General features: G+C 36.8%; 1 protein-coding gene across 3 annotated transcripts in view; it reads right to left on the bottom strand.

Moving 5' to 3' along the window:
* Window positions 1-23,287, bottom strand: part of kcnq1.2 (potassium voltage-gated channel, KQT-like subfamily, member 1.2) — an 85,022-nt gene that overhangs the window by 34,617 nt on the left and 27,118 nt on the right. For 2 of the 3 annotated variants that reach the window (XM_077209877.1, XM_077209876.1), the window contains exons 5-14: window positions 22,717-22,795; window positions 22,504-22,600; window positions 20,804-20,944; window positions 11,975-12,085; window positions 10,893-10,988; window positions 9,744-9,875; window positions 6,075-6,216; window positions 3,252-3,302; window positions 2,928-3,036; window positions 2,592-2,657 (exon numbers count right to left, since the gene is read on the bottom strand). In XM_077209877.1, the coding sequence (XP_077065992.1) occupies window positions 2,592-2,657; window positions 2,928-3,036; window positions 3,252-3,302; window positions 6,075-6,216; window positions 9,744-9,875; window positions 10,893-10,988; window positions 11,975-12,085; window positions 20,804-20,944; window positions 22,504-22,600; window positions 22,717-22,795 (1,024 nt within the window). The remainder of the gene's footprint in view (window positions 1-2,591; window positions 2,658-2,927; window positions 3,037-3,251; window positions 3,303-6,074; window positions 6,217-9,743; window positions 9,876-10,892; window positions 10,989-11,974; window positions 12,086-20,803; window positions 20,945-22,503; window positions 22,601-22,716; window positions 22,796-23,287) is intronic. The other variant, XM_077209878.1, reaches the window with a different exon arrangement.

Here is a 23,287-nt window from a genome sequence, read left to right on the forward strand (position 1 = left end):
AATATTGTGTGGAATCATATTTAGTCAAAGAACGCGAAACAGACAGGATTGAAACAGACAGGATTGAAACAGACCGGAGTGAGGCAGACAGGATTGAAACAGACCGGAGTGAGGCAGGAAACAGACAGGATTGAAGCTGGAAACAGACAGGATTGATGCAGAAACAGACAGGATTGAAACAGACAGGATTGAAACAGACAGGATTGAAACAGACAGGATTGAAACAGACAGGATTGAGGCAGGAAACAGACAGGAAACAGACAAGATTGAAGCTGGAAACAGACAAGATTGAGGCAGGAAACAGACAGGATTGACGCAGAAATAGATAGGATTGAGGCAGGAAACAGACAGGATTGAGGCAGGAAACAGACAGGATTGATGCAGAAACAGACAGGATTGAGGCAGGAAACAGACAGGATTGAGGCAGGAAACAGACAGGATTGATGCAGAAACAGACAGGATTGAGGCAGGAAACAGACAGGATTGACGCAGAAATAGACAGGATTGAAACAGACAGGATTGAGGCAGGAAACAGACAGGATTGAAACAGACAGGATTGAGCCAGGAAAATAGACAGGATTGAGGCAGGAAACAGACAGGATTGAGGCAGGAAACAGACAGGATTGAGGCAGGAAACAGACAGTATTGAAGCAGAGAGGATTGATGCAGGAAACAGACAGGAAACAGACAGGATTGAGGCAGGAAACAGTCAGGAAACAGACAGGATTGAGGCAGGAAAATAGACAGGATTGAGGCAGGAAACAGACAGGATTGAGGCAGGAAACAGACAGGATTGAGGCAGGAAACAGACAGGATTGAGGCAGGAAACAGACAGGAAACAGACAGGATTGAGGCAGGAAACAGACAGGATTGAAACAGACAGGATTGAGGCAGGACACAGACAGGATTGAGGCAGGAAAATAGACAGGATTGAGGCAGGAAACAGACAGGATTGATGCAGAAATAGACAGGATTGATGCAGGAAACAGACAGGAAACAGACAGGATTGAGGCAGGAAACAGACAGGATTGAAGCAGAGAGGATTGAGGCTGGAAACAGTCAGGAAACAGACAGGATTGAGGCAGGAAAATAGACAGGATTGAGGCAGGAAACAGACAGGATTGAGGCAGGAAACAGACAGGATTGAGGCAGGAAACAGACAGGAAACAGACAGGATTGAGGCAGGAAACAGACAGGATTGAAGCAGAGAGGATTGAGGCAGGACACAGATAGGATTGAGGCAGGAAAATAGACAGGATTGAGGCAGGAAACAGACAGGATTGAGGCAGGAAACAGACAGGATTGAGGCTGGAAACAGTCAGGAAACAGACAGGATTGAGGCAGGAAACAGACAGGAAACAGACAGGATTGAGGCAGGAAACAGTCAGGAAACAGACAGGATTGAGGCAGGAAACAGACAGGAAACAGACAGGATTGAGGCAGGAAACAGTCAGGAAACAGACAGGATTGAGGCAGGAAACAGACAGGAAACAGACAGGATTGAGGCAGGAAACAGACAGGAAACAGACAGGATTGAGGCAGGAAACAGACAGGAAACAGACAGGATAGAGGCAGGAAACAGACAGGATTGAAGCAGAGAGGATTGATGCAGGAAACAGACAGGAAACAGACAGGATTGAGGCTGGAAACAGTCAGGAAACAGACAGGATTGAGGCAGGAAACAGACAGGAAACAGACAGGATTGAGGCAGGAAACAGTCAGGAAACAGACAGGATTGAGGCAGGAAACAGACAGGAAACAGACAGGATTGAGGCAGGAAACAGTCAGGAAACAGACAGGATTGAGGCAGGAAACAGACAGGAAACAGACAGGATTAAGGGCAGGAAACAGACAGGAAACAGACAGGATTGAGGCAGGAAACAGACAGGAAACAGACCGGATTGAGGCAGGAAACAGACAGGATTGAGGCAGGAAACAGAGAGGATTGAGGCAGGAAACAGACAGGATTGAGGCAGGAAACAGACAGGATTGAGGCAGGAAACAGAGAGGATTGAGGCAGGAAACAGACAGGATTGAAGCAGAGAGGATTGATGCAGGAAACAGACAGGAAACAGACAGGATTGAGGCAGGAAACAGTCAGGAAACAGACAGGATTGAGGCAGGAAACAGACAGGAAACAGACAGGATTGAGGCAGGAAACAGACAGGATTGAAGCAGAGAGGATTGATGCAGGAAACAGACAGGAAACAGACAGGATTGAGGCAGGAAACAGACAGGATTGAGGCAGGAAACAGTCAGGAAACGGACAGGATTGAGGCAGGAAACAGACAGGAAACGGACAGGATTGAGGCAGGAAACAGACAGGAAACGGACAGGATTGAGGCAGGAAACAGACAGGAAACAGACAGGATTGAGGCAGGAAACAGACAGGATTGAGGCAGGAAAAAACAGACAGGAAACAGACAGGATTGAGGCAGGAAACAGACAGGAAACAGACAGGATTGAGGCAGGAAACCGACAGGAAATAGACAGGATTGAGGCAGAAAACAGACAGGAAACAGACAGGATTGAGGCAGGAAACCGACAGGAAATAGACAGGATTGAGGCAGAAAACAGAAAGGAAACAGTACCTGGTTGTATTTAGATGCTGAGTTGAGACTGATTCTTCTTTTGCCACAAACGGGCTTCTCAACAGACTGAAAGAGAGAAACAGGCGCTTTCCTTCATCTCACAGCTAAGGAACAGGAAGATCTTGAGATGTTTTGGAAGGAAAAGGATGAAAAGGCGAGGATGCTTTAAAAGAGAAATGAAACGACAGGGGAAAAGAGGATAATCCAAAAGCATCTGCTTGTTTACACCATATACGCAAATGCAAAACTCCTAAACTGAACAACATCAGCCTGCAAACCACACACAAGCAAACAACCACAGAGTTGATGGATGGATGAAAAACCAGAGTAACTCACTGTGAAGCGTCTGTTACTACAGGTAGAGCGATGTCTTCACCAGTGAAGTCCAGTTCATCCACCAGACTGTTGTTTCGGGAGATGACAGGGCCATCCAACTTTTTCTTAACTGTAAAGAAAATTAAATTATAGTATCTTCATCAAACCACAAACTCGCATGACAGATGATATAAAAGATAACAGGCAAGTATTTAGATGTGAAAGAATAAAAATAATTGCACAAATGTCAGAAAATGTAATTCTGGAGAAAACTCAAGAAAAGAGACTGAGAAAGCAAGAGAGAGCAATTGCAAAATAGAGGTAAGGAAAATAAAAGATAGATACCTGGAGAAGAAGGACAGCTGAGAGTGAAAGCTGACCACGAGCGCTGACGGTCTGTTGACATGCAGATAGAAGAAAAAGTGCAAACTAAGATCATGCTAAATGACAAACAACACAAGATAAGCGGCAGAGGCAGAACATGATCAATATGAAAGTTGAGGTAGTAAAGGTGTGTACTTATGCCAAATGTTGTTTTTTTTGCATAAATAGTGTGAATATTCCAAAAAGAAAAAGTACACTTTAAACCGAATGATGCACTTAATAGACTGAATAATTAAGTGCATTATGTTATGCATGCTAACCAATTAGCCTGATAAAAAAAGGTGCGTCCCAAATTGCGCACTATTCTATGCCATATTTATTAGTGTAAAAATTCCAAAAAGAAAAAAATTCCACATCAAATACCCAGATGATGCACTTAACTGAAAAAACTAAGTGTGGGTTGATGGACACTTCATGCACTCAACTGATGCAGTTTTCTTTACATATATACAGTGCTGGTCAGAATTATTTCCCCCCTTGGTAAATATGATTAAAGATGGCAGTAAAAAAAAAAACTGCATTGTTAATCCTTTTGATATTTTATTAAAATATTAGCAAAAATATAGTGTGTGTGAGTGTGTGTGTTTTCTCATCAAGAAATCAATTTCTCATCAAACTCCAAATGATCTGAGCTGCTAGTCATCGATTTCATCGACTCTTATTTTCATTTCTGTTTTATTTATACATTTTTTACATATCTGTTTTAATGGAACTGCTTTGACACGCCTTGCATAATTTATTTAAACTGCTGCCTTTTAATTGTCACTTTTTGCAAAATTAGCACACATTTTTGTTTTTAAGCGTCTTTATGTTGCAAGCCACATCGATACAACAAAAAAGCAGAGGCAGAAAACCACAGCGCCAAAGGTCTCACCTGACGATCGGAAAAGTTTTGCGATGCCTGCATAAAGGGAAAAACATGTAACCGTTTAAACTTAATGGGACATTTGTCCTAACTTTTTACAATCCAGTCAATTCCCAATGGATAAAAACCAAGTCCTACTATATTTGTCTTGTTGAATATTCAGTTTAACTCAGAAATACGTTACATAATAGGTTGAAAATTTCACTTTTCCTAAATGTTATGATTCATCTCAGAACTTCAGCGCTTAATGATTTTTCACTTAACTGAGATGCTGAGAAAATGAATGGTAAATACACTTTTTCAATAAACGCTCACACCATCTAACCGGCTCAAGGCTTTGATAAGCCAAACTGCTGAACATGATTTTTTCTTCTTCCCCAGTTCAAAGGATTGCAGACATGTGCTGCGATTTCATTATCTTTCCCTCTACACTTGTAATTAAGCTTCAGAAGAGACGTCTCTGCTGGGGACCGTCTGTGTTGATGTGTCTGCTTTTATGATGAAGCCATTTGACAGGAAAACTCATAAAAACAGACTTATTAACAGACTGGTTTAGCAGGAGACCGTTTGAGCACCGGATGCCTTCCATTCACATGTGGAAAATGACATTTATTCAATACGGAAAAATGGGTCACGTCGAAACTTTTCTTCTTTCCATCCTCTTTATACGCTTCCGCTCAATTTATGGGGTAAAAGAATGGAGTAAGTAAACGCCTACAACCTCTTTTGTGTCTTGTTTTCTGGTTGATGAATTCCACTGGACGCTCCACTGGAGGAGAAATTTTCACTTCAAGTTTCTTGGATACAAGTTCAACATTTTTGTGCTTATTACTACTCAGGTATTTCCAGTGTTCTGGAAGCCAGACGAGAGCGATCTGTTGAATTTGGCCAATACGAGTCGACACTCATTCATACGCAAGACTTAATAAAATCAAGCTCAGATTTGCCGCGGTCTAATTCATTTAACGGACAGGCTTCTCATGTGACACTGTTAAGAAGAAACATCAGGAACAATGTGAGCCTCTTCTTAACACTGGCTGCGTTTACATGCAAACTAATAATCTGGACTCAATCAGGCTGAAAACTCCTCAAACTATCCAAATTTTGAATACTTTCTCAATCGGATTAAAATAAAATAAAATAATTGCACATAAAATTATTTTAACAAACTAAAATTAAAATAAAAACTGAAAATAAAAATATTGTGAAGTCTCAATTGAACTGAATTATCGGTAGCACTTTGTTTTACAGTATGTGCACTTTCAATGTACTTACAGTGCTCTTATCACAAAAGTAATGGGTAGTGTAAGGTAACTACATGGGTTAAGTTAAGGTTTAGGGGTAGGTTCAGGGTTAGTACCTAGTTAGTGTCATTACAACAATAAATACATAGTATGTTCATGCGAAACAGGACTTTAAAACAAAGTGCTATCGAATTATTTTCATGTAAACCTCTCAATCGATCCGATTAGTTAGGCGCGTAAACATTTAAATCCAAATACTTTCTCAATCAGATTCTAAAACACATTAGCGGTGCTGTGGTGCGTATGTTCATTTACGTCTTGCAAACGCATATGATCAAATATTTAGAAATTATGTTCAGAATAGATGTAATGCACATGTAAATGAATATTTGAATTGGATTACAAAGTTTAGGTTATATAAACAGTAATGCTATAGGATCGGATTAATTGACGGATTGATGAAATCACTGCATAAAAAAACACACCCACAGTGAACGGATCAAAAACAGTGTCATCAATGAAGCTTCCAAAAGCAAAATAAATGGTATTATGATAAGCTATGTATTTTTCAGTAACCTAACTGAATACCAGATGAAGTATTACATGACCTATGATAACATAAGTCAGTGTTAATGGTAATAGAGAAGAGAATAACAGCAGGCAAGCTTGTGTTACCTGAGGACCCATCTGAGAAGACCCCGTCTTTATCATCGATGTGGTCGTAGGTGATTTGCGGGATGGAAATGGCTCGTTCTCCTCCGGGACCCAGAGAACCGTTGTCACGCGTGGCCTTGGGCCTTCGCTTGTATCTCTTGCTCTGAGGAGGCAAGAGTCACAACATTACATGGACTACATGTTTTATGATGTGTTTTTTTGTCATTTTCAGAGCTTGATTACCCCTTTGTAAATGGAAAACAATAACAAATACTCTTCAAAAGCGTTTTACCTGTTGAGTAAATGAAGGCTGTCTGAACTCCTCAATGACAAACGTTAAAGTTAAAGACCCCCTGTGGTGAATCAAGTTTAAATGGTTGTATTTCAAGAATGCGTGGAATATAGACCTCAATACTCAGCAGATTATTGCTGAAGTGAAAGAACTTCAACAAAATGAAAGTATGAAAAAGTTATGGAAGTTTAAATTTACAGTAAATCAAATATAGGCCTACTGTACTTAATATTTTTTCTTTTATACAAAATATATATTTTACAAAATATTTTTTACTATAAAATGAAAGCCATATATCTAACCAAGTTGTGTTCCAAATTTAAAGTTCCCATGAGATTTTGTTTAGGCGTAGTACCTAAAATAGCCACCGGGTGACATACATTCCATTGAATTTAATTGTATGCATTCTGTCGTAACAAATTAATATATTTCTATTCAAATATCACTTCTGTCACTATTTTTAACCTTGAGACTCAGACCTTTCTGACAATGTGTTTTGTCAAGATTAGAAAAGGTTTTGATCATAAATTATGAAACATGATGACGCCCAAAAGGGGAGGAGCCCGATGAAATAATTTAGAGTACCGCTTCTATGGCAACGCAACGTCAAATTTCAAAACGGTTTTCACAGGATGAATTCTGAGTTTGTAAGCTTTCAAATGATACCTAATTTCTGATAACTACTAAAATATGTGATATATATATACAGTATTATACTTTTTAGAGGATAATATTATTTTATAATTTTTTATTGACAAATACTAGATTATATGTTTTATTATGAACTTTTAGGATTAAAAAACAAAGTTTCAATTATTAAAAGTGTGTGCGTCGACTTTTTTGTGACAAAGGTCAGAAACTCCTGTAATGATGTCGATTTTTTGAGGTGCACTCTTGTCATAAATTCATCTATTACTGTTCCTACATAATTTGTAATAGAAAACAGCGCTAAAATATCTATTTAGGAGTCTTAGACCTTAGATAGTTTAAATTAGATTAATTTAGGATTTAATAGTAATATATTGAATTAAAGTTAGGCTAGCGGGACAGTGACAATTAAAGGGTTAAATAAAGTAAAGCTAAATAAAAAAATATATATTTTTAAAAACCTAATAAAAGTGACAAAAGCTCATAACAAGATTACTATAAAAAAACGAAAATGAAAATGAAAGCTGAAAATATAAAACAATGGCAATCCAAAATATTATTAAATACTATTATAACATATAAATAATACTAAAATAACACTAGTTTACACTGAAAACAACTAATAAAACACTTTAATTTATCTTTTCACTTCCTCATATTTTATGGAAAACAATGGAAAATACTCTTCAAATAATTTGACCTGAAAGCAAGCAAGTCATATTCCACATAAGTAATGATTTTTCTCTTTAAATGCCATTATGCATTATTGCATGCAGAGAGAAATTCATAAAAACGGTGACGTACGAATCCTAAATCCAAAAACAAAGCCACATTAAATCTCATATATAATCTGATAAGCAATCGACACGGCAGTTTCAAGAAACTCTTTGTTTCTTCCCAAGAATCGCTGATAAAACTTGCGTGTAAAAAAAAAAAAAACATGGGGCAAAAATCCCACAGATATGAATTTCAAATTTGCCCTTTATTGGAGAGCATCATGAATATGCATTTTGTGAATTTATGAATTCTGCGGTGACTTTGCAACCTACACACGCAAATACCTCCGGAGTAAAATATGAGACACGTCACACACAAAAAAAATAATTCAGGACTTCCCACTGTCCTGAATAACTGCTGTAAGAGGAAGTAAATACGGGACGGATGGATGAATGAGAGGTTTATGAACGAGAGCAGTCACACGCCCGCGCGGAAAGAGTTGGACCCAATATGTTTTGGAGTCAGAGCTACACAAAGATTGTTTTGTTGTTCTTGCACTACACAAAGGTTTTGCTCCCAGGAGAGAGGCTGCGATGACATCATGGCATTTGACTGGGTCTTTGTGCGAGACAGACAAAGAGGGTCAAACGGGGGAGCGAGAGACATCGAGGAACCAGTCCATCCCATGACATCAGGCCTCTCGCGGCGCTTCTCACACCTAAACCTACATCCTCTTTTATTTTCACCTTGAAAATCGCCCTGTGAAATCCACCGCGGGGTTAAAGCCGTCACACGGCACAGTGTTAATTAAAATGTTGAATGGCAAAAAGTTTCTGGCTCCGTGTCAAACGCACAAAGTCCCTCGAATGCTGTGTTGGGGAAGTTAAACTACAAGCTTTTCATCGTCTGAAGTAGTTAAATGATGGTCAAGCTGTTTAAAAACTAGATAAAATAGAGTTTGCTACAATACAGGCTTAAGTTATATAAGTTTTTAAATACTTACCTATTTGATTATTTTTGCAGACACATTTACACTAAAAACAACTTTAATAAAAACTCTATTGTTTCACTTCCTTGTATTTTAATTTACTCGCCTCCAACCATTTTTTACACAATAGAATCGATTTCCAATTAATAATATAAAATCAATAATATTGTGAAATATTATTTCAATTTACAATAACTGTTTTCTATGTGAATATATTGTAAAATGTAATTTAAAGCTGAATTTTTAGCATCATTACTCCAGTCTTCAGTGTCACATGATCCTTCAGAAATCACTATAATATGATGATTTGATGCTCAAGAAACCTTTCTTAGTATGGTTATTCAAAGCAATATTTAAATAAATATTTATATGCTGCAATAAATTTTTTTAAAATGCTGCACAGGAAATGAATCAGTGAATCATTTTCTAAATCAGTTCATTTATATGAACAACCCAAATGAACTGATTCAATAAAACAAAGTGATCCTCACCACACTAAATATGAGTCACAAGAAAAGTCACACAATAATTATGCATTTGAAGGCATTAACAACACATTTTACTTCTGTAAGCTGACATATTTCAAACCAGGAATGTGTATTCAAAATATTAGTAGCCAATAAGTAGCTAAAGTGAGTCTGACTTCCCATCTCTACAAGTAAAAGAGTTATATAACACTTGAAAAAATGGCAAAAAACCCCAGCAGGGTAGCTATGTGGATAATAGTCTGTTACTGGGAAGCTAAAAAGTATTTTACTACAGTCCTATGTTAATCTAACGCCATCTAAAACGCCCATCACGCCCTGCAGAGGCCTTTGCATGCATTCTGGGAAATTCACATGAGCCTATAGAAAAGACTTTACGCACAATAAGCCCCTCTAGAAAAATGCTTCCACTGTCTGGGCTTTGCAGTGTCCCGCTATGGAGGCTCAGTCGGGACAATCGACAGGAAGGAACATGACAATGACCAAAAAACAACACAAAGGGTTTGAAAGACAAGACAGAGAAATATCCCTTTGCAAACAGGGAGTGTGTGTTTCCTCACCAGCCGTCTGAAGTTGCCCGGACTGGAGGTTTCCGAGTGTATAATGGGAATGTAGTCGCCCGTCAGCACGTACATCTTCCACGTGGCCGTACACCCGTTGGACTTCTCGCAAGCGTAGCATCTCCACAGCGTCTGAGTTACATATATGAACGCAATAAGGTATGGCGAAATAATGTAACGTAACTTCTGTTGCTGTTCACAGTCAGGGACTATTTTTTCCAGCGGAAGGATTGTTTTTAGTGATTTTACTTCATAGAAGTTGCACTATTACATCTTTTTTTGCTTTAATATTTGTATTGTGTGGTAACCGTTTTATAAAAGCAATTAGGTATTCGAGGCTTGTGCTGTATCGTGAATAAGGAATGGCTGAAGGGTGTTGTTAGGCATGACGCGACGCGGAGTAACACCTTCATCCGTGACTTATTCACGATACAGCACTAGCCTCGAGTACCTTATTGCTTTAATAAAACAGTTACCACATAATACAAATATTAAAGCCAAAAAATATGTATTAGTGCAACTTTCATGAAGTAAAATCACTAAAAGCATTCCTTCCGCTGGAAAAAATAGTCCCTGACTGTGAACAGCAACAGAAGTTACGTTACATTATTTTGCCATTAGAATGCACCAAATACTGTCTTTATGAGTGAGTGAGTCAGTAGAGACTTTTATATTGAAAGGACAAATGTGTGAACAAGGAGAAGCAAAACGCAACTGACAAATGACTAGCACATGGGAAAACCCCTTAACTGTTAAAAGGACAATATATCGCAGTGGACATTCAAACTGATTTTTTAAAACTGACCAATATAGGACTGACCTGAAGGAAAATGCTACTGTAAATGCAGTTACACTCGCTTACACAATCTCTCACAATACTACTCTATAAGCTTCAATGAACAATATCGATGAGAACAAACATATGTTTACGTTGCTAAGAGTGGTTGCTAGGGGTGTTGTGTAGTGATACATAGAACAGTTGGGTGAAGCGGTCGTGAATAGATTATTCTTTAATAAAACACCGCTATTGACCAATCAGAATCAAGGACTGGAACTAACTGTTATAAGTATATATAAGTATAAGTATATTAGGAGAGAAATATTCACTGAGCGCGTGTTGTGACCGTTGAATGAGAAGTGGTTTGTCACCTGTATGAGAGAGGCGGCGGCGGGAATCTGGCGGTTAAAATGCTTCTGTCTCTGTTTCTGCTGGACTTTAAGAGCAAAGCCCGATCCCAGAATGCCCTGCACACAGAGGAAGACAGTTCACACAATCGGCTACATCAAAATTAATAAACTAAATGGAAAAACTTGCCATAAAAGTAAAAAAATCTAACATTGCCATAGTACGGTTACAAAATAAAAGCACAATAAATATGTGATATTCATGAATGATGTTTTATACCAATTGGAATTAATCAAAATTATATATAGTTTTACATATTTTTATATTAATGTATTATATATGTTGTATACTGGATAAATATTATTTATATTTTATGCATTTTTTATAGAAGTATTACATAATTTATTTTAGTATTAATTTATTGATAATATATTAATGTATTAACATATGTTTAATTTATATTTTTATGAATTTATTATAGAAGCATTATTATAGAATTATTATATCATTTATTTTATTATTACATATTAATTTAAAATTATATATAATTTAAACTGTATTATAATTACATTAATTTATATATATATATATATATATATAAAATTATATTTGTATTAATTTATTGTTGAATTATTATATAATTTATTTTCTGATTATATATTAATTTAAAATTATATCATTCATATTTACATAATGTTATATTAATTTATATACACACACACACACACACACACACACACACACACACACACACACACACACACACACACACACACACACACACAAAGAATTTATTTGACTGCAGTAGTTGTGTTCGATTCTAATGTTGCAGATGCATGTTATATAATGTGTAACATGAGGACCGCGGGCCCCTGAGGCTCCTGGAGGCCCTATAACTCTTAAATGGACCACATTAACCCCAGACCCCATTACTGGAGGGCCTCCGTAGGAAAACACTGCCCCGGGGCACCAGACACGCTCGGAGAATGTGTGTGTGTGTGTGTGTGTGTGTGTGTGTGTGTGTGTGTGTGTGTGTGTGTGTGTGTGTGTGTGTGTGTGTGTGTGTGTGTGTGTGTGTGTAAAAGAGAGCGGTCAGTGTGTTTACCGCAGGCAGAGCAAAGAAGGAGATCGCAAACACGCTAAAGCAGGAGGCGATGGCCTTCCCGATCCACGTCTGAGGGACTTTGTCTCCGTAGCCTATCGTAGTCACCGTAACCTAAGAGGAAAAAAGTTTGGGATTCACAGTCATCAGTTTTAATGATGTTTGCTAAAATGAACTAAAAGGGACAAGACAACTAAAGACGAGACAGTAGGAAAACACCCCAGCAACATTATATAAAACCACATTTAGAACAACTGGCAATTCACTATAAATTCACTTTGAATGCTTCTACAACTGCATGCCCTGTTAAACCCTAGCTCGTATAATACTATAGCAACTCATTAAAAAAACACCCAGAACATCTTAGCAACCATAAAGAAATGGGTTAAAAAACACACAGAACATCCTGGCAACCAAATAACAATATTCTGGGAACCTACAAAACCCTAGTGGATAGTTTAGCATGAATAGGCAAAAACCATTAGTTTTCTACCAAAAAAATCAAAAATTTTAGTTTTTACGTCTATCTTGACCAGACATTATACACAATATGGTTTATTTATATTTTGGAAACACCAAATATACATCACAAAAAAAAGGTCAGTGGAAACGTCAGACGTGACATATTTAAGGATATCTGAGTATTTTCTAAGGCGCCTATTGAAGTTCACGCTCGGTTCGTTTTTTCCCTAATCCTGCACAAAACGTCGGGTTTCATCTAACGCAGGAAAACAAACACGCCTGTAGCAGCGCGTGAAAGCGTAGTCCGTTCAAGAGGGCTTTCTGGTGACGAGGTGTGTTTGCAGTCCTTCCATTCAAGACGGACAAAAAGAGCTAAAGTAGGACGAGGCGTCATACAAGTGCTCTGGGTGGCGAGAGAGTTTAATCCCACCACTGAACATCCAAAAGACCACAAAGGCCACGGCAAGAGGGAGTCCAGTCACCGGGATTCAAGTGTGTGTTTGTGTGAGACTTCAGGAGCCCTCATATTCTCCAACCAACCAATTCACACTGAGTTATTGAGTCAGAGTTCAGTCGATGTTCCACGTGTGTGGTAAAACCAAAGCTAACATCTCAGTGTGTGTGTTTTTGCGTGTGTGTGGGCTGCGATTACAGCTCTAGTTTTTCCCCCGTCTTGTCTTTAATCTTGCTAAATTTATCTGCTCTTCTTTTTCAAATCAAGATATACGGTTTCTTAAGAGCAACTTGAGAAATATAACTAGTAGCATATTGTGTAGCCTATATTTTAAAGTGAGTGGAATGCTGTATTAACCAATTACCATCTAGAAACAAATATATCTGTTTTATAGTCGTAAATACGCAATAAGTATTTGGACACATTTATTCTATTTACAATTTATATTCATATACAAAACTAATCTCATGCATTAAAGAAGATGGTAATACTTTAACACAATAACACAAGGTCCCATTAGTTAACGTTAGTCAATGCATTTATAAATACGGCAACAAATGTATTGCACATTGTTAATCAATATTAGTTGATATTTGTTGTTAGCTCATGTCAGCTCAGGTTCATTAAATAATAACAGATTCAACATTTGATTTTAATAAAGTATTAGTAAATGTTGAAATTAACAATTTAAGATTAATAAATGGCTAGTGGTTTTCCAAAGTTACAAGCCACTCAGCATGACCACAATTTTTACATTAATACCATGGGAGAAACTGCCATATAGATATGTTTAATTAATATGATCTCATAATTTGGCAGCCGGTATATTATGTCGCTGTCACTTTAAGACCAGACGCACGGATCCAATATACTGTTACACATGCGTTTTCTTTCTCAACTCTTTACGTTCACTTAAAGGGATAGTTCACCCAAAAATGAAAGTTCAGTCAGTATTTACTCTCCCTCATGTTGTTCAACCCCGTAAGACCTTCGCTCATCTTCAGAACACAAATTAAGATATTTTTGATTAAATCTGAGAGCTGGATCACTCCTCTATAGGCTTCTAAGGGATTGAAACTTGTTCCCCGAAAAGTTATTAAAGACATCGTTAAAATAGTCCAAGTGACTACAGTGGCTCAATCTTAAGTTTATCAAGCGACGAGAATACTTTTTGTGCGCAAAAACAAACAAAAATAACAACTTTATTTCAACTATTCATTTCCTTCTCTGTTGGCCTCTAGTCAGTTAGCGTAGTGTGATAGTGTAGAGCTACGTCACACGTAGGCTCACTATTGGCCGACGCTGGTCATGTGGGTGATGATGCGTGTGACGTACAACACAGAAGCGCTACGCTGTTACACTAGTGAACTCACTCGAGCCCCACAGAGAAGGAAATTAATAGTTGAAATAAAGTCTTTATTTTTGTTTGTTTTTGCGCACAAAAAGTATTCTCGTCGCTTGATAAACTTAAGATTGAGCCACTGTAGTCACTTTGACTATTTTAACGATGTCTTTAATAACTTTTCGGGGCCTGCAAGTTCAATCCCTTAGAAGCCTATGGAGGAGTGATCCAGCTCTCAGATTTAATCAAAAATATCTTAATTCGTGTTCCGAAGATGAACGAAGGTCTTACGGGGTTGAACATCATGAGGGAGAGTAAATACTGACAGAATTTTCATTTTTGGGTGAACTATCCCTTTAAAACATAAGTACTGTATTTACGTGAATACTCGCCAAAACCGGCGTTTTGACATTATGTCGTGTATTTTAATGTTTAAGCGCGATAAGCACTTGCAATGCGAGCACAAAATCTGCGGGAATGGGTAAAATGATGCGCAATAAACGCAATCCCATGGCGAAATGTAAGCCCTGTAACCGCAACAATATTGATCTGGAGCAGATGAAACTCGCTGTCAGAGAGATGAGAGAGAGAGAGAAACCGCAGCTGGTATCGTGTATCTATTCTGCGTTTCATATTTTTAAGTATCGATATGCATCAAAAAAATCGACAAGCATCAAAAAAATCGATATTTTCGACAACACTAAATTGCACTTTTCAGATGCCTTTTTAAAAGACTACAATTGAAAAATGTATATACAGTATTATATATAAAATGAACCCAGCAAAGTTGCTAGTAGGAGTGACTGCTTTAAACACCACTTCTGAAATACACACGCATTTGGCGGGTGTCAATGTCAAGTCCTGATGTTAACTAATGTTAAATGAAACCTTATTGTAAAAGTGTTATACTGTATATCTGTGATTGAATGTTATGCATGGACATGATATGATATCAATTTTGCATAAGCAGAATTTAGGAATCGGTGATTTGTTATTTGCACAGCTCTCAGAGTGGCCTTAATGTTTTATGTACTTTTTGTCTTTAACTGTTTTAACCCTATACCTGTGCTTTGTCTTTGCTGAAATCTTCATGTAGCAATCTCTTTATCCAAAACTAATTTTTCCTTGGGGAGACAAATAAAGATACTTTGACTTTGACTTTGGATATACTTAGTATAGTAAAGTGTGTCCAAATTCTTGACTGCTATTCTAAAGTTGTTGAACTACATCTTTTAGGCTTCTCCAAACTTTTTCGTAAAAAAACTTTGAATACTTTCATTATGCATTATCTCCTTTCTTAAAAGAAACCGAGAGGCCAGTGGAAACAGCAGCAGCTTTGTTCAGTTAGCAGGGAGCGGTTATGATTCATGTCGTTTCATCATACGGCTCTGGATGTGTCACGCCAGCTGTGGTCTGCACCTGCAACTCCAGAGAAGAAAAACACAGACGAGGAACCAAACGGTAAAAAAAAAAAAAAAAAAAAAAAAAACGGTTATACTTTATTTTGATGGTCCCTTTAACACATTCTATTGACTATAAGTAACATTGCACCTACATGTCAACTAACTCTCATTAGAGTATTAGTAGAGTATTAGTAGACTGGTAGAGTTAGAATAAGTTCACATGTAGTTGTAAAGTTACTTATAGTCAACCGAATGTTCAAAAGGGACCATCAAAATAAAGTTTTACCAAAAACACACACACACACACACACACACACACACACACACACACACACACACACACACACACACACACACACACACACACACACACACACACACACACACACACACACACACACACACACACACACACAAATAAAATCTTTTTAATCTCTTGATTGTTTCTCTTATACAATAAGATGGAGTAAGAGAAACGTCTGCTTGCATTTCTCCTGATAAAAAGTTCACAGTAATCTCCTCTAGCGTTTCAGAAGAGATCTTAATGTCTCAAACACTGCTCAAATTTGTTCTCAACATGCTATGCACATTCATTTTATCGCACTATACTCTTACTGTAATTAATTATTAACTCATTAGTGTCTGTTGTTTTTTCTTTAAGGAGAAACACCTGAGACAAAAGTTAATTGTAAATAAAGCACGTCTTTTTTATATAAAGAGAAATGTCTTAAATTATTGCATTCTTTCATGTTTAATTGTGGTTTTTTCTTTTCTTCTAGTGATAAAGTATGTTCACGACCTGTTATTTTATGACACTCAATTACAATTAAAAATTAATTAAAACAAAATGAATTCAAACTGTAGGAGGAGTTCGTTAAAGTACGAGGCCTGAAAATGGCAAAAACTGCACAAAAATCTGAGAGGAAGTTCAAAATAGCTGACTTCCTGTTGTGTTTAGGGCTATGCTCCAAGAGACTTTTATGTAGGTATTGGGTGATTACATGCATGTACCGAATTTCGTACACGTACGAGAAACGTTGCGGGAAGCGCACTCCGTTGAACCTTTATAGGTGGCGCTATCGAGCCATTTTGCCCAACCCAATTCTGAAACCCGTATCAGATGTAAATTTTCGCCAGTTCTAACGCGTGTGCAAAGTTTTGTGAGTTATCGAGCATGTTTAGGCCCTCAAAAATGCGATTCACTTTGGAGAAGAAGAATAATTAATTAAAACTAAATCCATAAAATGATTGGAACCCTTAAAAGGCTCCATATAAGAAGTGCCTGACAGAACCCTTTAAGTTTCCATATAGAACCTTTCCTTTATCCACCTTATTCCTGACGATCTTACTGCGTTTTGAATTATGGGCGGCACTTCCGGTTTGAGGAACTTCCATTCAAAAAGGCTGAGACGAATCATTTCAAATCAAAAGGTTGTCCTACATATAAAGCTGATCCGTCAGTTTGACTGGATTTTCTTTCATGATTTATTTTCAGACATCATGAGATTAACGTTATACTTGGTATTTTAACGCGACATGTTATAACAAGAACATCTATGGCAAGAGCTCTTTTCATTCGCTGCTTTCTTTTCCTCGTGATTAATTTCTTTTTTCCCTTTGCAATCCGCTGTAAAAGTATGAAACATATACTGCACATCTGTGGTCTGTTCTCCCGAATTTAATTTCCGATATATTCCATTAATAATTCACTGGAGTGCATGAAGAATCTCTCGTTATTCTCCTCAAATCCTCATGTCTATTCCCAGGTTTGTTTTCACAGGTAAATGCAAAATGACGGAAATTACATTGAAATAGTATCACGTTATGCTGAAGTTAATGAACATTTTTGATTAAGGTATCATAATTTTTTTCTATTTAACAAAAGACTTGCGCTTTTGGGGTTATTTGGTCTGTTGAAAGTACCTTGTTGATGCTTTTACACTTTTAAATTTCCTTTTAATGTTCAATGGTTGAAGGGTGAGTAGATTAATATCATCTCATTGTGACACTTTTTTAACCTATTGCGTTCATAGAGCGAGCCTTTGTTTACAGCTTAATGGAAGTTACGCAAAGCGTCATGGGGCGCATACTGTGGATAAGAGTGTAGATATAACAATTTTCTTCAAATATATTTTTTCCGTTCCAAGTCGATACCATCTGTAATTCCACCCTTCAATCTAAAGTTTTGTAGACTTCACCGAGACAAAAGCGAGACGACCCCCATCGAGGGTTTCTCAATGCCTCCTCCTCCATACAAACAACTGCTTTTGTCCACGACTCGAGGGCCAACCGGTGGCCATGCGCTTTCTGACCCTCTTCACGGAGAGGTACAGCCTCTGCAATTAAAGCTTTAATTAACGGATCCGACACTTTACGGGGCAGAGGAGAAAGCTCTTTGAGCAAGAGGTGAAAGGGACATTGGCCAGGCTTTTGTAGCTCTCAGATTCCCCGTACAGGCGTACGATTGGTTTCTCATTACGGTTCACACTAAATTCAGCTTTTTAATTAACTGCACTGGAAACTTCATCCAGGACCGATTCCAATGGCCTTTCGAGTGGGTTGATTTGGAGCTGGAAGTTTTATGACCCTCTTTTCTTGTGTGGTTTGCAATGAAACAGAACAAAGAAAAATCACATGCATTTCAGAGCCTCAAGTTTCTGTTGTGGGTATAAACATTCTCACCATCCCAAAGCAAAACCCTGAAACTCACCAGTCCAGAGGTGATCGAAAATATAAGCTAATGGAGACATTGCCGTTCATTGACATATCACACCCATAACCAATCCAAACTGAGGCTCAAAACCTAGGGAACTCCCTAAGTAGGCAGAATTGTAAGGTACACACCTGATATGAATCCAACAACAGGTAGGCAGAATTATAGAAGGACCAATTTTTTCTTAGTGTAATAACATTTGAATGATCGAAAGAACCTTTTTTCCAATATAAAATAACCTTTTGAGGAAAGGAATGACAGATTTTTTATTTCAATTGAATGATTGTACTATATTTTAGTTTGAAAATTTTTTTTATCTCATATTTTGTTTTTTTAGGGGATTTTATGGTACTAAATTATATTTATCCAATAGTTATTTTAGCATAGACCTGAAAATGACATTTTCAATTTAAACAGCTAAAGCGCTTCATGATTCATAATTTCATGATGAAATTAACTGCTGATTAGACAGATAATGCCAGATCCCCAGAGGGCAAGAGGGTTTCTAGATTTTAATAAAAACCAAAAATTACTCAAACGATTCATGGAAGACAACTACAATGATTGATGTTATGATCTTGTACGTTGTGCAGACCAACTAGCTTGACAAGCAAGGCTTTCTTAGAATAGAAACTAGTATAATCTGTGGCCGGTTGCAAAAACTGCTAATATTTTGTTTTTATAGGGGATTTTATGGTACTAAATTATATTTATGCAATAGTTATAATCCATTTATGTACTTTTTGAGCATAGACCTGAAAATCAAATTTTCAACTTAAACTGTCATAAATCTTGAATGCTTTGGAGACTTGGCAGATTATTGCTGAAAAAGGTTTAAAAAAAACGAACTTGGAAAAAGTTATACGGTTTTCCATTTATTGTTATGATGCACAATATGAAGTATAAATTTTTCAAAAACATGTTTTACTCCAAAACTGTGAGAAAATCAAGCCATAAATCTAAACAAGTTGTGTTTTAAATTGGATGTTATAAGCTTTCAGCAAGATTTTGTTTGGGCGCAGTACCAAACGCTTCCACTAGATGAAATTCGTCTCCCATTAATTTCTAATGCACTCATTTTTGACCATGACAAAAACAACAAGTGTTGACAGAACCGGGCTGATATGTTCATACTTCCTGGTTCTGGTAAGAACTGTAGTGGCTGCGTTTCGGACCAGCTGTAGTTTGTTTATTATGCGTGCAGGGCAACCACCCATAATAGCATTACATTACAATAATATAGCCTTGATGTCATGAACGCATGAACTAACTGCTCCGCATTTGTCATTGAGAGCATATGACGTAATTTAGATATATTGGAAAGATGAAAGATGGAAAAATGAAATGACTTTCAAATGAAAGATTGGTATCAAAGAGCCTAACGGACGATGAAGACTTGACAGAGCAGCTAAAGCGCTTCATGATTCATAATTTCATGATGAAATTAACTGCTGATTAGACAGATAATGCCAGATCCCCAGAGGGCAAAAGGGTATCTAGATTTTATTAAAAACCACAAATTACTCAAACGATTCACGGAAGACAACTACAATGATTGATGTTATGAGTTGTGTAGACCAACTAGCTTAACAAGCAAGGCTTTCTTATAATAGAATCTAGTATAATCTGTGGTCGGTTGCATAAACTGCTTAGACTAGTCTTACAAGTTAGACATCTAATTTTGTTTTTCTATGTCTGGTCATAACTTTTTAAAGTCATTTACAAAAAAAAAAGGTAGATTGGTCTCATTTAAATCCGGAAGTAAGACTCTTTTTCCTTGGTTAACTGCTAGTTGAAAAAATCAACTAGATTGTTTCCCGAAACCATATTGTCGCAAATTGATCATTCAACCATGTTGGTTAATGATGTCATGCATGTGCTGGAGTAATAACTTATTTTAATGAATCTGTTTGAGATCGAATTAACGCTAGATGTTTAGCTATGAATTACGGACATGGCTTTTTTCTCAGTTATTTTGCTTTATTTCCAAGATTAAATGATATACGCAAATGTCCACTCTTCAAAAACAACGCTTTAAATCTCTTGACAAACTAAAAGACGTAAATGACATTTGTATGTATCCTAAATAATAGATATAGAGTTTGTACTGAATGTCAGCTTGCTTATTATCCTCAAGATAAGGAGTCATTGAGTCCACATGTCATGCAAACAAGAAACTGCTTCTAACCACAGATCGAGAGCAGTCATTCCAAACACACACCTTTGCGACGCTGTTTGCGAATGTTCGTTGGAACGATGTTTTCAGGAAACATTGACTCATTGAACTATCCGGATAGTGAAGGAACTTGCGACCATAGTTGGCAAACGATGCTTTCGGGAAACACCCATGACTAGTTCTTAAGACACATTATTACTGTGTTTATGCAACTTGCCCTGGTCTTATCTCTGCTTGTCAACTCCAGTAACTCCCCTTTCTGATGACCAAGAATGAACTCACCACGCCCCACCATAGAGCATCAGCGTAGCTGGAAAAACCCGTCTTCCCTTCCTCGTCGACTGCGTCCTTCTCCGCCAGATACACAAAATATGAGGAGAAGATCAGACCCAGGAACCCGATGTACAGAGTGGTGATCAGCTCCTGAGCCGGGGGAGAAAGACAGTTAATCAATAACATAGATGAACCTATGTCCAACATCAAGATTTTAGGTTAAAACGCATATATAAATAATGTAAATAAATAAGGAGTGTATTTAGCATTACGTGAAGATTTTAGGAACGTTCTAAGATCTTAGAAGTTACTGGTCACCATTAATCTTTGTGAAAACTATGATACATGTAATCTCTAAATTAATATGATGCCACATAAACTGCATGCAATTAACAAAAACGAAAAATAATTATAAATATATAAATATATAAATGAAAAAAATGTAATGTAAAATTAATGACTGAATGAACAAACAAACATACAAACAAACAAAAAAGTGAATAGTTTTAGATGTATAGCATAGCATGTTGATCTCTTTTTCTATTATGCGTTACACTACAGGACTGAATTAATGACTATGACAGTTGTTCTACATGAGCATTACATATTTAATCTACAGATTTTTACATTTACATACATGCATACAAATACATATTATATATATATATATATATATATATATATATATATATATACACATACATATTACATATACATACATATAGTGTATGCAATAGTTTTATATGACCCGACAAGTTTGATTAAACAATCAAAATATGTGGAAAATATTTTGTATCTTTTAAATATTTAGAATATGAAGGAAAAACAACACAATAAACTTGGTTAAGGTATTTATCTGAATTGTTTTTTGCCAAAAAAGGCAAACTCCAGCAACAGGTTTTATTTTACTATGCAAAAAATGCACAGAAAAACAAAAAGCTCACAGAGAAAAGCGTACATCGACTACAACGCAATCAGTTATTAATATTTTGTTGGTCCTCTCATGTTTTTGCATAGGTTCATAATTTCTTTGTATGACAGCCTGGCCAAAAATGATGTCACACAATTTAACATGTTTCATTGTGTAATTATCACAAATAAAACAATTGACACAAAGCACAACAATGCAAAATGCTTACAAAACCTTTAACAAATTTTTAATAATATTTGAATAAATGGTGAAGCTTTTTCCTATCACTTTATATATATACAGATTTTTTGCTACTTTTTAGTGCATTATATACTATTTTCATGACAAATAAAACACAGTTTACTTTTATTTTTTTGTGATGCAGTGTATGGTGTTTGCTCATTTTTGTAGATGACGTGGCGTACGCCATGGAGTATAAAAGCACCTGACCTTAAAAGGCAAAACTGCATGTGAAGGCACACGGGGAACTGAATGAATTAGCCTAATCATGCCTGATCTACTGAGAACTTCAGCCCTTTCATCAGACGTGCGTCAACGGTGAAATGATTGAGAAAATGTGAGCGTGAAGTAGTTGGATTTAAAGTGTAAAGCTTTAGATGAGTGAATCAGGAGCTTAGATTATCGTGATGTGAATTCCTAAGGCCATATTTGGAGAGAAAATGTGAGGTTGGTTACGCCAGGCGTGTGCTGATTAACTCAGTTTGATGAAATCAGTGGGTTTCATTGCACTGTAAAGTATTAACGCGAGAATTACGGTGATGGCGCAAACCAAGCGTACCTGTCGATGAATAAAAACCACTGATCCCAGAAGCCTCCATGTTCCACCCTGACGATCCACATGCAACATTCGCAATATCTGCAGGAAACGGATCCCTCTACAAGTTCACAGTATAACAGGGCATTAGTCAACACACTACAATAAACATCAGTGAAGTCTGAGCACAGCTGGATGTTGTTCTGATCAAACGTGTGTATGATGATATTTCTGTACCTGATTGCGGACGTTGCAAACACTTGCCCATTGGACCCGACGCTCAGAACCACGACAGAAGCGACGACCACTATCAGATCTGTGTCATGAGCACAAGAAGAGGTCAAATTCATACAGAGCTTTCTGAAATTAGAAATAATCTCAGTAAAGATAAAGGGCTTTAGTCTGTAAATATGACATATTTCAGTGAAGTGAAAATAATGCCATTAAGATTAAAGAAAAAATAAATCTCTTAAAAAAAACAGCTGATGTAATCAGGGTTATTAAAATATATAAAGTAAAACCATACAAAAACATGTTTTAGTTACTTGAAATATGACAAATATGAAAACTTATTTTATTTCAGCCATTTCACCCAAGGAAGCATTTCTCATTTTCATTTAGTTTCACTTGAAGTGCAAAAATAACTAAAACAAAAAATCAAAATGATTTAAAAAAAAAACATAACTGAAACTTTAACAAAAAATGTTTAATTAAAATAATAAAATAAAAACTATTATAGTGTTTTAACGATAGTCAAATAAATGGTCATATAGCAGGATATACAGGTGAAACTCAAAAAATTTGAATA

The sequence above is a fragment of the Siphateles boraxobius genome, unplaced genomic scaffold, assembly GCF_051911475.1.
Source record: "Siphateles boraxobius isolate OS27281-9 unplaced genomic scaffold, OSU_SipBor_1 65, whole genome shotgun sequence".
In the NCBI taxonomy this organism is placed as follows: domain Eukaryota; kingdom Metazoa; phylum Chordata; class Actinopteri; order Cypriniformes; family Leuciscidae; genus Siphateles; species Siphateles boraxobius.